This window comes from Carassius auratus, unplaced genomic scaffold, assembly GCF_003368295.1.
Source record: "Carassius auratus strain Wakin unplaced genomic scaffold, ASM336829v1 scaf_tig00019252, whole genome shotgun sequence".
Lineage (NCBI taxonomy): Eukaryota > Metazoa > Chordata > Actinopteri > Cypriniformes > Cyprinidae > Carassius > Carassius auratus.
In genome coordinates, this window is record NW_020524940.1 from 943,529 (window position 1) to 959,039 (window position 15,511).

The window sequence follows — 15,511 nt, forward strand, 5'->3', positions numbered from 1 at the left end:
TTTAAATGGTAATACTTCAAAATATTACTGTTTGACTGTGTTTGGATAAAATAAATGCAGCCTTGAACATCAAACTTACAAAAAGATAAAAAAACCTGACACCACACCTTTGAATGAGAGTGTAACTATACTGTAAGACATTTTTATATAACAGACTATTAAAGTACAATTTAATCAACTTGAAAATGTTATATTTAATTCAACAATGTAGAAATATTCACAATCATTTGAAGTCATATTGCAGCCTCTTTGAAATTAGTTGAGATCTCCTCAGAAGGATTATATTCTTTCTGGCTCCTGAATAACTGTTTAATCTCTCTTTAATTGCTAGCACGCTTTTCCTCTTCTTAAACCTCAGCCTGTTGTTGAGCTCTTATTAGAGGTAAGATCAGAAACATGATACGAAAGCAGCAAAAGCAGAAGCTTCTCTGAGTAAAGTGCCTCAAATTAGCCCTTTCCCCCGTCAGCACTGTCTGAAGTGATAACAGAGCTGGGGTAAGTGCTCTTTCTGTCGTGGGGAAGTAGAGCGTAATGCAGCTCTCTCTCTATGTTGTGACCGACAGCTCTTTCCTTTCTTTCCTTCTTCCTCCGAGTGAGGGATATATTCTGGGGCACTGGGACGATCTGAAGGAGGGGATGTGGTTTTGGATGGGGGTCTGGCTGGAATGATAGAGGACTTATTCATGTTCCAGCTGGGAGTGCATTATGTCAGCGCTCTCAGCAGCAGTCTGTGGGTTTAATCTCCAGAGCCGGGGTTGGGAGAGCCCTTCCTGCGCTGCTAGTTTAAGAAATCACTCAATGGTCAATGAATGCATATCAGCCCTCGGCGTTACAGAGACCCACAGCTCCGTGCACCTGCTGCAACTTATCCTAGTTTTGCTGTCCATTCTGGATGGGTCACTAATATGTTTTTGAAGAAAGAAGCCAATCATTTGGTGCTGATTTTATTGACAGGGCAGAAAGTCATGAAATGTTGCATGCATTGCATTCAATGAATATCTCACTATTTTGATTTTGTTTTTTCAGTACGTCTTGTTTGGTTAAAGTGTATGCTTAAGTAAGTTTATGCCTAAAACAAGAACATCAATGGACAATAAGATATATATTGCCCTCCAAATAATGTTCATTTTATGACCCCATTAGGCAATATTTGTTTGTTCAATCATAAATTGAATTTGTTGTTCATTTAGTTTTTTTTAAGTAGATGTATTTTGATTTAAGATTTTTTTATTTATTTTTTTACTGCAAAACAGTACAAAATTACTGAGAAAGAGCAGCACTTTTTGTGTTATGATCAGAAGGAACAGTAAATGTTATTTCCATGTACTCATGGTTGGGAGCAGAGCTATTCAAGCCATAAATAGCCATTCATGAATTCATTCATTCCTTCATTCAGTTGTTCTTCATGCTTTCGTTCATTCATTCATGCATTCATTCTTCATTAATTTGTTCATTCATTTATTCAGTCATTCATGCACCTACTGCAACTCAAAGATAAATTGATTCTGTAATTCCACTGTTATTGATTTATGAATAAATAGCATTAAATATGCAATATCTCTCAATATCTCTTCCAATGTAAAGTCTGTTTTACTGAATTTTACTCAATTGGTTAAGGTTCATAGTACAGACAATTTTGCACTAGAGCTCAGTTTGATGTGTTGGTGTGAAATTACATTAGTAATATTTAGTTTCCATCCATGTGTTTTTATGCAAATGTTGCAATATTGCATTTAAAACGCGCTGGATGGAATTGCCAAAATTCAAATAAAATATTAAAATGCTGATAAAAAAAAAAAAAAAACTTATGCCCAGTTGAGACACTTATTATTATTGTTATATTTTTTTTTTATGCAATATGAAAACATGCACAAACAACAATGGAAACACATTTACCAATTAAATTTCTTGATGCACCACAAAGTCATGCAGTGAGTGCAATTCATGCAGGTCTGAAACAACTGCTGCTAGTACTCACTATTGACGTGTTTTCACCGCAGGAACTTTCCCCAGGAACTAGGGACTTTGGGCTGGTACTCGGTGTGTTTCCACCGCAGGAACCAGGAACTAAATTAAGTTCCGGGTAAAAAAAATGCCCCATTTAAAAATGTATTTTTAAAAGAATTTCAGGCGAGAATGTAGTTGTTTAAAACTAAAATCTGTGGTTTATTTATAAAGACAGTGACTATTTAAAAATGTGTTTCGAGAAAGTTCCTTGTACAAGTTCCGGGTAATTTCGAAGGAAACGCAGCATATGCTGATTTACTCACCTACAAAATCACAACAATCAATGATTTATCTATTTATTTATTTTTCTTCAAAAAGAGCTTGTATTCAGGTGATTTTTATTTTTTTATTCCTCATATCATTCTGTGTAATTTCTGAGGAAACACTGCATATGGCTGTCACTCTCATGAAGCATGTGGTTCTAGATCATTAATACAGTGTGAAAGAGCCTTAATTCTGGTTAGAGTTCTGTTTTCCTGCACTTAGATGATCAGTGTGTGTCATTTCTGCACCGTTTCTGTTACTAGATGAAATTGAGATGTTTAAAAATAAACTTAAACCAAAATAAAATGCTAATAAGATTGCATTCTAGCGTATGTTTTAGCAGTTTTAGACAGGCTCCAGGAGCACATGGTGAATCTGCTGGTAGTCGAGTGCTCAGTCAGCTGTTTGTATCAGTTGTTCTCACACTCTTTAACAGAAAGAGCTTCTGTGCTGTGAGATCTCAGATGCTGTCCAGAGAGGAATGCAGTGGGTGTCTTCAGATACACCCTGAGCCGCTGCTTTCCCACCGATCTGACCTATTTCTGCTCCGTGTGCTTCAGAGTATTAATGATGATGATGATAATAATAGTGTTTTAATATTATTATAGTAATAATAGTTCAATTAGTATTGTGCAAATAGTATATGTGTCTCTGTGTGTGCGTGTGTGTGTGTGTGTGTGTGTGTGTGTATATATTTAAATTTATGCATTTAGCAGACGCTTTTATCCAAAGCGACTTCCAGTACGTTCAGGCTATCAATTATTACCTATCATGTGTTATATTACATATATATATATATATATATATATATATATATATATATATATATATATATATATATATATATATATATATATATATATATTAGAAGCAATACTTCATTGTTATTTCTACTAATTTAAATAATGTAAGTAGTAGTAGTTTAAATTTTAATAATAATAGTAGTAGTAATGTGTAAATTGTTTAAATGGTGATATAACACATTTATTTATTATTATTACTATTAATAAGAAATTATTTGAAAGTAATAATAATGTGCAAATGGTATATGTGACGCTGGGCCTTAAGTGTACATTTTTGGAAATTGAGATGTATGCATGATCTGAAAGCTGAATAAATCATCTCTCCATTAGGGATATGCCGGTATTTGCGGTTAATTTATAATGCTTTTATCACGGTATACGGTATTATCATGGTATTGAAATTTTGTTGTGGTCATAATAAAGTATAACAGGTTAAATAACTTTTTTTATTTTTATAACAAAAATAACTAAACATTTAAAACAATAAAGCAATACAGACAAAAATATATAAACGTTAAATGTTTTACACATTAAAGTGCAAAAGAACTAAAAAAAACAACAATAGGTATCACTTTACAGTAAGACCTCATTAACCTTAGTTAATGCATTAACATTCAAGGCAAGGCAACTTTATTTATATAGCACATTTCGTACACATTGGTAATTCAAAGTGCTTTACATAAAATAAAGAAAAAAAGTCATGAAGAAAAATAATCACAAAAAGAAAACAAGCAATTTAAGAACTTGAAAATGAAAATGATTAGAAATCGACTAAAAATTAATTTAAGACAGTTTAAAAATAGATGATTTTAAATAAAATACAGTGCAATACATAAAATATAGTGTAATCAGTTCGGACATCGCATAAGTGCTCATTCAATAAATGCACAGCTAAACAATGAGCAATGTAGAAGTTATTAATATTTGTTAAAAAATCTTAAAAGTCTTAGGTCATGTTAGCTCATTAAATAACACAGTTGCAACTTTCATTTTTAACAATGTGTTATTAAATGTTGGAATACCTAAGATTAATGAATGTTCAGAATAATGTAACTAATGAAGCCATAATGTAAAGTGTGAATGAACAATAAAAGATCAAAACACTTTCAAACTATATCTAGGGCATTTTAGTCCAAATTAAAAAAATAAAATAAAAATGAATGTTTGAAGATAAATAGCTTATTAAGTCTAAATATTTCAGTAGTTGGCACTGTAATAAACACCATAGGGAAAACACAAATCTGAATTGTTATTTAAGATTATTTAAATATGGTTTAGAAAGTAACAGCTGCTTTATTTATGGGGTTTACAGGGTAAGGGCTGCATTTAGCGCCATCTGCTGTCAGAGAGTGAAAGTGCTTTCATTCAGCGCGTCTCTCACATGTTCCTCATGCGTGATTGTTTACATCAGAGCGCACGAGTTCTTTCTAGCAGTATACAGCGATGTTGTGCATTTTAAGCAGCTGATGGGAATACTATTCTTAAAATGCATTCCAAATTCTGCATAATTTGTCATGTATATTTATTCACGGTATTTAGAAGTGCCCACGATAACAATATTGTGCATATTAATCACCGCAATATATCGCATTACCGAATACCGGCACAAGTCTGCTCTCCATTGATGTGTGGTTTGTTCGGAGGACAATATTTGTCTGAGATACAACTTATTTGTAAATCTGAAATCTGAGGGAGCAAAAAAATCTAATTATTGAGAAAATCATCTTTAAAGTTGTTCAAATGAAGCTCTTAGCAATGCATATTACTAATCAAAAATTAAGTTTGATACATTTACAGAAGGAAATTTACAAAATAAATATCTTCATGGAACATGATCTTTGCTTAATATAATGATTTTTGGCATAAAAGTCAAATAAATCAATTTGACGCATACAATGTGCTCAGTGTGAAAACCTTCCTCCTTTTAACAGCATCTTCCATCAGAGGAGCCTTCATCCAGTCGTAATGATTAACTCAGACTGACTTCTGGAAATAGATCGGTAGCTAAAGGCATCACCCTCCTGTTTGATCTCTAATATGAACGATATCCAGAAGAACAAGCTTCACATGTGAACACGGAGGAAGTGTGTGTGTGTGTGTGTGTGGATTAGCATGGACTGACCCCTGCATTGCATTAGTGATGTGATCGCTCATCTGGCCCAGAAACATGACCTAGTTCTGCACTGGCTGGATGTCAGTTTTTGTCCCGTGTTTCTCTGTAGGCTGGACGCTCATTACTGCTGTCTCTAGAGGACGGCACACAGAAGAGCCTCAGAAAGCACATGTTTTGCAGCTGTGTGGGTGTTAATGACTTTCCCTGCCAGACTGTCTCGTTTGGGTTACGAGGGTCATAAGGGTGCTTTATAAACACTTGAGCATTGCTGTAGATTTCACTTCTGTTTCAAATAGAATGGGGTTTGTGTGTGTGAGTACTTATATATGGGCATGGTTAACTAAAATAGATGAAAAGTGCTTTCAGTCATTGAAATAAAGCACAAATAGAATGCACAGTGAATTTAGATGTTATATATAAAATGAAGTACTGAAATGCCTACATCTAAAAATAAAGTAAAACAAACCCCTAAAAACTAAAAATAAATTAAAAGCAAAATACAAACTAATGGAAATGAGAAAACATTACTAAAACTAGAAAAAAGGAAAAAAAGAAAACCTCGAGAAATAAGCTACAACTGAGACCCAAGTAGTAATATTAAATGAATTAAAAATCATAGAAATAGATAAAATGCATCTCAGTAGAACTTTTAAAAGCAAAATGAGTAAGAAAGCTTGGAGGCACGACATTCACCTTGATGACAAATAAAATAAATTACACAAAGTTTAAATCAAGTAAAAATCAGCAAACCGTGTGGAACCAATTAAATAAGAAACATCCAATATCTTAGATCAGTGGTTCCCAAACTGGGGTGCGTGCACCCCTAGTGGTGCGCAGACTGACCACCAGGGGTGCGCAAGAGAATGTTTGTAATGGCGGGGAAAAAGATCGCTCTTTATTATTTTTATGTATTTAACTGAGGTAAACTTTACATGCAAAGGTTTTATTAAGAAATAAAATGTCACATTTCACATTACACACTACATTACTGTATAAATTACAATTGATATAATTTCATTTTACAAGCACATTTGTGTCTGTTGTGTCACAATAGCCCTGCCCTGTTCTTTTAGTTCATATTAGGTGCTAACTGATAATTTATTCATTTTTTCACTTACTACATTCAACAGAATGGACACCTGGGGCCGGATTCACAAAAATCTTCTTAAGAAATAAATTAAAATATTAAAACGTTCTCAAATATATTCCTAAGAACATCTTAATTTTTTTTCTTAAGAAGAAATGAACAGCCGTTATCTGAATAAATACATGTTGCTGCTAAACTCACTCCTGTAGATTACCCTAATAATCATAATCATAAGCACGCACCAGACTGTATATTTTTGTTGCGACTTTGAATGGCGCTCAGCTTCATGTTTTAATGCGGCCTGTTTTTGAACAGTTACTTTTAAAATAGCCTGTCTTAAGCTGCAGCAATATGTTTCATTAATTTTTGTGTCGTGTTTTTGCACTTTCATCTGAGTGAACGCTTCCGGTATTTTAGTCCGCGCTTCTACAGCAAATGCATCCTGCGCACTCATATGCACCGAATATTGCCAAATATGATGTATTAATAAGCTAAAATTAACCCTGACTCGTTTCAGGGTTGCTAATGAGTTTTGAAGTCAGCAAAAAGCAGCGTCACACACAGGCTAATCATGAGCGATCATGTTTACATTAACAGTCATCGCTGTCCCTTCAGAAAACTTGTGCACATCTCTAGTCCTCCTAGCTGTTGCTGTAATGTTCAAATATAACAATTAATTTCAAATAACCCAATAAATTCATTAAATAATTATTATTATTTGGATTTAAGACAAGTCTGGGGCTGTCCTAAATTTAAGAAGATTATCTTCAACAATCTTAAGAAAAGATAAGAATATTCTAAAGATGAATTTTTTTGGGAATACAAAATATCCTTAAGTTTTTTCCAAAATTAAAAAATAAGAAAATGGAAGTTGAGAAGAAATTTCTTCTTAAGAATGTTTCGTGAATCCAGGTTAAAAACAGGCACTTTAAAGAAATTAAATATTTTTATATATATATATATATATATATATATATATATATATATATATATATATATATATATATATATATATATATATATATATATATATATATTTAATGTATATGATCTGTGTGCAAACATGCAGGCCCATCCATCTCACAAAAAAAGGAAGTGATCTTTTATTATTATTATGTTTTCTAATGTACAGTGAATATTTGTATTTAGTTATTGCAATTAAAAATGTGAAATCTAACCGGAGTAAGGTGTTGGGGGGTGCTTGACAGGTGCCAAACACTAGAAAGGGGTGCATGCTGAAAAGTTTGGGAACCACTGTCTTAGATGAACGGCAAAAGTTGATATAACTTTGTTTAAACTTTTTAAAACGTTAACACTTTCTGGTCTTCTCTCTCAAACCAACAAAAAATTTGTTTTGATTTTATAATTTCTGGTGCTTCATAGTAGTGGGCGGAGCTTAGCACTCGTTTGATGTGATTTGCTCACTGCGACTCTCTGATTGGTGGAATTCTCTTTACAGCATTATGGGTAATGTAGTATTTTTCTCCTTTGTTTTCTTGTTTTCTTACACTTTGTTTACGTCCGGAACCGACTGTTGTTCTCTGTTAGCTATAGATGGGCACTGAAGCAGGGATCAGTATATTATAGAAACCTGAGACCGAGTCTGTAAGAACTCTGTCTGTTTTATTTTCTTATTGTGTCCTTGAAAGCCAGACTGCGTCCTCACATCAACTCCACACACACACACACACACACACACACAGCTCTGGCCTGGTGTGTCTAGTCGAGTTGATCACGCTGTGTGATCAGGAGCGCAGGACAGCTTCTGAACGAGAGCGTGCTGAGGACATGAGCTGCTACCTGCGCTGACATTAAATCAAGCTTAACACACGCTTAGATTAAGGCTTTTTCAGCCTGCAGGACGTTTAAAACTGTTTAATGTGCTTCTATTTAAAACACCGTTTCATGTGCTATTCCATAGACATATTTGAGGAGCAAAGCACAAAGCAGATCAGGTTTTAGATGTAGTTTATTATATTTAGATTTTGCTCGGACGATCAAAATAACAAGCTCAGTGTTAGTTTTGGTTGCAGGCATGTCCTGTACTCCAGCACAAGAGAGAGAGAGAGAGAGATCATTGTTGTGCATGTGCTGCAGATGAAATCACATGGTTGTAGAAACAGTTTTAGAAATGTTCTGTGCTCATCTCTTAGCCGTGTTGTTTCAGGGTAAAGCAGCTCCTCTGTGTTTTCCCACTGGACGACCGACAGAGGAACACACTCGCACTCATCCAGCACTGGCCTGAAGCATGATGACCACTCATCTCTCCTCTGCTGTCTTTATTATTCAGGATGAACATAAAACACGTCTGTTTCTAGATGAATGTGTGTGTGTTTGTGTGTGTGCAGTGCTGCCGGAGGAGAGATCTTTACCCAGTGTGTGGCAGACCGAGACGAGGCCTTCAGTGAGGAAGACGTGAAGAGACTGATGAAGCAGATCCTGGAGGGAGTTTCCTTCCTTCACAGGAACAACGTGGTGCATCTGGACCTCAAAGTACTGCTACAAAGCAATCACATTTAGTGGCTAAATCAGTAAAAGTGTCAGGGTGGTGTCTGATGGACTGGACATTTTTGTGGCTGAAATGCATTTGCTTTATTCACCAGAGCTACAAGTGTGTAATTATATCACCAGTATAATTCTAGCTTTCTCTGAGCAGTTCTTCTGTCCTCCAGCCTCAGAATATCCTCCTGACCAGCGCGTGTCCTGTCGGGGATATAAAGGTGGTGGACTTCGGCTTGTCGAGGCTGGTCAGCAGCGGTCAGGAGCTCAGGGAGATCATGGGCACACCGGAGTATGTGGGTAAGACCACATCCACACATCACACACCTGTGGCAGGTGACCAACACATGCATTAATTCAGAAAAAAATCTCCTCCTTATAATAAATATCACTATAATACAATTGAACTGTGTATTATTATTAGTATTAGTATTATTATTTATTTTAAAAACAAATATTTATATTAAAATTGTGCAATTGATCTATACATCTCAACAGTAAAATTGCAATATTAATTGATTGATGATTGAATTATAAAATATATTATTATTAAAAGTATTAACAAATCAATAACAAATATCACTAGAATACTATTGGAAAGTATAAATGTTTCATATTAATTTATAATAATAATAATAATAACAATTGTTGTAATTTTATTGTAAAACAACAGTAAACTTACAATACTAATATTCATTCATTCACTCAAACATTAAACCATAGAGCTTTTATTTTGGTAAAAAAAAAAAATGCAAGGAATTATAGATTTATGAACACATTTGATTATAAAGTCGTGACGATGTTTGATGCATGTTGCATTTTTAAATGCATGTTATAAGTGATATATATTATTAAACGTACTGTGATCCAAGATACTGAAGATAAAGAGTGGCTTACATGAGCCCTCACAACACAGGGCATCTGATTACATATTAATATAATTACAGTGCAGTGGTTTGACACTCGTGCTTAACCATATCACATTCTAAAGATAATCAATAAAAATAGTTAACAGCCAGCTCGGGAGGAACACCGTTTCATACTGGTTATTAATCCTATATACTGTACATACGCTACCAGTCAAATGTTTGGACCTACTGGACTGAACTGAACTAAATGATTTGTTTTATCATTCCAGCGCCAGAAATCCTGAATTATGAGCCGATCAGCACAGCGACTGACATGTGGTGAGTTATTTTCCCACATTGCCATGTTTCACATGAGGATCCTTATGTGTCCTCCTGAAGGTCAATATTACACAATAAATACTCCTCTGGTTAGTTTATCATGTCTGTGATCTAGCCTCAAGTGTAATTGTGTGTTTTCCTCTGAATAAACAGTGTATTCACCGTTTAAAGGATCTCGCACCATCACAGGTTCAGTGTGTGTGTGTGTGTGTGTGTGTGTGTGTGTGTGTGTGTGTTTTCCAGCGGTTTGGCTTCAGGATATATATATATACAAGAACATTTATATCCTAAAGTCTTGCATCAACAAAGCTGCTTTGAGAAGAGTCTGTTAGTTACCTTTAAGCAGTAAGACTGGGAAAATAATTCAGTGCATCGTGAATCGAGAAATGATTCAGCATTCTGAGATTTTCTGAATGCATGACAATTCTTTCTCGAGTTGATTCTGAGCTTAGTTTTGAACAGCAGATGCTTTAGAAACCACCGTACTCTGCTACTTTCCAAATCCTTACTAGTGGTCAACCGATATTGGAGTTGTTTTGACCATCGACATCTTGGAAAGCAGGGTGGCCGATATAAAGCTGATATAATTGTATTTATTTTAATTAATATTTAATACATGTGAAATAATTTGAAAATGTATATTTTTATTTTTTAACTATTTATTACATTTTATTATTATTAATATTATTACTATTATTATTATTATTATTGAAATTATAATATAATATGACATTATATATAATTATAATAATTATAAAATAATTACCAAAAAATATGATTGAATGAAGAAACTATATAACATGTATTTAACATTTAAGAATCGGTGTCCCTTGCGCTATTATGATTATATCTGGGGGTCCACAGCATCTAAAAAAAAAAAAAAAAACTACTTTAGATGACAAAGTATTTTCCACAAATAAATAAATGTTTAATGAAATAATATAATAATATAATTCTAAAGGAAGTGAACACTGTAATCAACAGGGCCATCTCTCTCTCTCTCTCTCTCTCTCTCTCTCTCTCTCTCTCTATATATATATATATATATATATATATATATATATATATATATATATATATATATACAATATTTTTTATTTATTTATTTATTAATTTTTTTGCACAAAGTGAAAATGACAATTAAAATAAAAGTTCAAAAATATTGGTCAGACAGAAAAACTTATCGGTAGATGCCGATACTTGGAAAAAACAAAAACAAATATCGGCCGATGTATCGGAAGAACATTTACACTTACACGCACTCAAACCTAAAATAATAATTTATAAAATCTGAAACGTTTAAAGAGAAATTATAAGGGTATTCACAGTGTGCTGTGTTTACATTAATCTGGCGTCATAAAAAAGAATCCTGAGTCGAGGTGAAATCACAGATCGGCTAACGCACAAGCGCTCTTCTTAAATAAATAAATAAATAGATTAGAGCGCCTTCCGCTGTTAAAATCTAAGCTCAGAACAGACAATGCTGTGTTGTGTTAGCTTGAGCATGCTGTTCCTCTCCTCTGTCTGACAGGAGCATCGGTGTCCTGGCGTATGTGATGCTGACGGGGATCTCTCCGTTCCTGGGGGACGACAAGCAGGAGACCTTCCTCAACATCTCTCAGATCAACATCAGCTACAGTGAAGAGGAGCTGCAGCGTCTGGACGGAGACGCCATCAGCTTCATCAAGAGCCTGCTCATCAAAGAGCCAGAGTAAGACCATCAAGAGAGTCATATAAACACTGATTAACTTCCCATTCACTCTGAAAAATAACATGCGTGACTTTCCACGAAAGTATTGAGCAGCAAAACTGTGTTCAACACTGATAATAATCAGAAATGTTTCTTGAGCAGTAAATCATCATATTATTCTGATTTCTGAAGATCATGTGACACTGAAGACTGGAGGAATGATGCTGAAAATACAGCGGAGCATCACAGAAATAAATTACTTACATAGAAAAGTTATTTTATATTGTAATAAAAATATTTCACAATTTAACTAGGGATGCACGATATTATCGGACTGATATCGGAATCGACCGATAATGGCTTTAAAATGTAAATATCGGCATCATTCCGATATGAAATATGATGTTAATATGTTTTTCCGATAAGATGAATGTTCACTGACGAGCTCAGTGTGAGAGAGATTAGATCACGTCAGCAGTGTGCCTCCTTCTTGAAGAAATGTTTTGTCTGTAAGGTGAAACACCCTCACATTAGCGTTAACTAGATTACTGTATTTTATCAGCTTTGCATCAAATAATAGATAAAGTATTTTTACCCCGCTTTAAAAGTGCTTTCCAAGTGTCTGTACTTTATCAGTGTTTTTCTTTAAAAACTTTACTTCACAACTCTAAAGCATAATATTGTACGTTTTACTCCACTACACGCCAAATATCATTAATTACAAATCTATTACTTTCTTTTACTCAAGTAAAAGCTATTCAAAGATTTACTTGAGTACAAGAAAGTACTACGTTATTTATGTTCTTATGTATTAAAGGTGAAGCGGTTTTTATTTATGAAATGCAATTATACTTTGCAATGTAGTGAAGTAAAGTTTTCCAAAGAAAAACACTTTTTAAAATGACTTGAGTAAATTAAAAATACTTCTCCATATATGATCTCTCCAGTGATGTGTGGTTTGTTTGGAGGACAATATTTGTCTGAGATACAACTATTCAAAAATCTGGAATCTGAGGGAGCAAAAAAAACTAAATATTGAGAAAATCATCTTTAAAGTTGTTCAGATTAATTCTTAGCAATGCATATTACTAATCAAAAATTAAGTTATGATATATTTACGGTAGGAGATTTACTAAATATCTTCATGAACATGATCTTTAATTAATATCCTAATTATTTTCGGTATAAAAGAAAAATTGATAATTGTGACCCATTCAATGTATAGTTGTCTATTGCTACAAATATCCCTGTGCTACTGATGACTGCTTCTGTGCTGCAGGGACACAGATGTAACACTTTTGAGGATTTAGGAAGCTGATGAGCATCAAACACATCATCACAGTCTCCTGAAAGAGTCTGTTCATTAGCAGAGCAGCTTGGTGATCAGGTCTCAAGAGCGTAGATGAGAGGTTTCGTGTTGTCTCCTCAGGAGCAGAGCCTCTGCAGAAGACTGTCTGAAGCACCAGTGGCTCCAGCCGGAGGAGAGCGTCTCGGAGCCCGTCGCTCGAGCTGATGAAGACGAGGAGGACGAGGAGGAGCTGATCGTGATGGCCTCTTACACTCTGAGCCAGTGTCACCAGTCCTCTGATGAACAGAGCCGGACTCCGGACCAGAAGGCCATCTCCAAACGCTTCAGGTTTGAGGAGCCCTTCTCAGCGCTGTCTGGAGAGTTCGTCTACTGACACGCGTCTGTCCTTCTGTCTTCACTGCTTGCTCTGGTTTCTGTTTGTGCTGCTTTATATCGTCCCGGTTGAGATACTGAAGCCTTGCTGTGGTTCTCAAAGTTCTCGTTTTTCTCTTTCAGTATTTTTTTTTATTTGTATTTTTTTGGTGCCATGCTTACACATGTGAGCTTGTGATCGTTTCCTTTCATCGTGTTTGTACAAAATAAATGTTGTGTTTTTTCTGCGACACGAAGGCAAGCAGAGTTAAGTGTAAATTAACCCAGTTTTATTTTAAGAGTATTTCTGTCGTGTTTAAAAAAGCCACTTTGTAACTTTGTATGTTGAGCTCCTGTCTTTCCTGGGTAAAGATCCCACAGCAATAACACTTCCATTCTCTCTCACACACACACACACACACACACACACACATATATATGAAGAATGTGTGTCTTTGTGTGTTCATTTGGACTCCTGTAAGAGTCATAACTGTAAATTGATTTGTCACTATAAAGAATATTTTTAATGGCAACAAATTTCAAAGTGACTGTCTTGATTCTGTAAATAAAAGTTTGTCTCAACTATCACACTCTGCTTTTATTATTGTTGTTGTTATTATTATTATTGCTTAATCTAAGTAAAATCTAAAATACCTCATGCTGAAGTTTATCTGAAGGTTGTGCTTTGAAAAGCCAAAAGAAGGCAGCATTTACTTATGATATACCTTTAAATCTTTATTTTTTATTATTATTATTGACCTAATTGTAACACTTGAAAAATATTTTTTTGTTACAGCTCAACCATATTGATTTCATTTATCACAGAAAGCTTTGGACTATTTTTGCTACTTAAAAACCTCCTAAGCCCCGCCCTAAATTCACGTGATTGGCCGAGAGCTTCCTGCTTGAGTTCTGATTGGCTAAGTTTGCGTAGTTCATTTGCTCAGATTTGTAACCAGAAGAAATGTGATTTATCAAGATGCTATATCTGTCATGAGGAGAATAAAATAAAATAAAAAAACATGCAAACATGTTTTTATTAACTTTTGAGAGCATTAATTTGTACCTTCATTGTACCTTCATTTTTTTTTTTTTTTTATATATATATATATATATAACAAGAATATTAATACAACATGCAAATACAGAGGATTACATTGTTTTTAACTATTATCAGTTACATTCATAATAGCTTCAAAGGAACAAACAGAAAAGAAAGAAAAATAAACTACTAATTTACAAGAAAATTCCATAAGCAAATGATTGAAAATTCTTTTCATCCTTTTTGCCTTTTTTATTTTTTAGATATTTTAAAGCTTCAATGTAATGCTTAAATTTAATGTTAAATAACGTAATGTTAGGTTTATTTTTAGACCATTTTTGTTTCTGTATATGGTATTTCCCATACAGAAGTATTACATGCATCGCCAAATTGTGCTTCAAATTCTTATTTTTTTAAACAACTATAATAGTTCTTTACTAATTACTAACAAATACATCTCTAGTTCACTGACTTGGTTTTGGCGCCCTCTGCTGGGAGGCTTTGCCTAGATATTAGCTTGCATACACAAACACACACATATATAATAGAAGTAACTTGGCCATTGATCCCATGATTTTTCTTGACAAACATTCTGATTTTTACAGATTTATATGAATAAAAAGTGTACTTTTAATACACTCTTGTCTTACTATAAAATGAATTTCCACTTAATGAATGCATCGATAAACCTCAATTAATTTTACACAGGAATTCTTGGAGGTATTCCATATGGAGGGAGATGCTTTTGTTTATCCAATTTAAGCAGTCTAAATAGTATTTATGATAGTTAGATAACTTTAGGTATATCACCGTATATTATTACCATGGCTGTATGCTCTTCTCTTTAAATTACACTATTTTTCATTTATGTGATTGACCCACCACACAGTTATACACAGCTCTGGCTAATAAATAACTGATTCATTACATAAGTATCTGAAATATTCCGTTTGTGAAGCATTCAATATCCAATAAGCTGTGATGATGTGTAAAAAGATCAACCTCGCCAGGGCCAGCGCTACAGTGGACGAAACAACTACCATGAAACTTTTTTATTTTATTATTTATTTTATTCTTATTTTTTAATATCAATATCCCATTTTTGAGAATCAATACAGTATCGCCAAACAAAATATTTCAATACTAATGAGTATCAATA

General features: G+C 34.0%; 1 protein-coding gene across 1 annotated transcript in view; it reads left to right on the forward strand.

Annotated features, from left to right (window-relative positions):
• The window catches only part of LOC113076189 (serine/threonine-protein kinase 17A), a 28,379-nt gene extending 14,492 nt beyond the window's left edge, over positions 1 to 13,887 (forward strand). The window contains exons 3-7 of the mRNA XM_026248850.1: positions 8,623 to 8,767; positions 8,947 to 9,073; positions 9,912 to 9,960; positions 11,492 to 11,671; positions 13,080 to 13,887. Of these exons, the coding sequence (XP_026104635.1) occupies positions 8,623 to 8,767; positions 8,947 to 9,073; positions 9,912 to 9,960; positions 11,492 to 11,671; positions 13,080 to 13,332 (754 nt within the window). The 3' untranslated portion in view covers positions 13,333 to 13,887. The remainder of the gene's footprint in view (positions 1 to 8,622; positions 8,768 to 8,946; positions 9,074 to 9,911; positions 9,961 to 11,491; positions 11,672 to 13,079) is intronic.
• Positions 13,888 to 15,511: the final 1,624 nt, after the last annotated feature.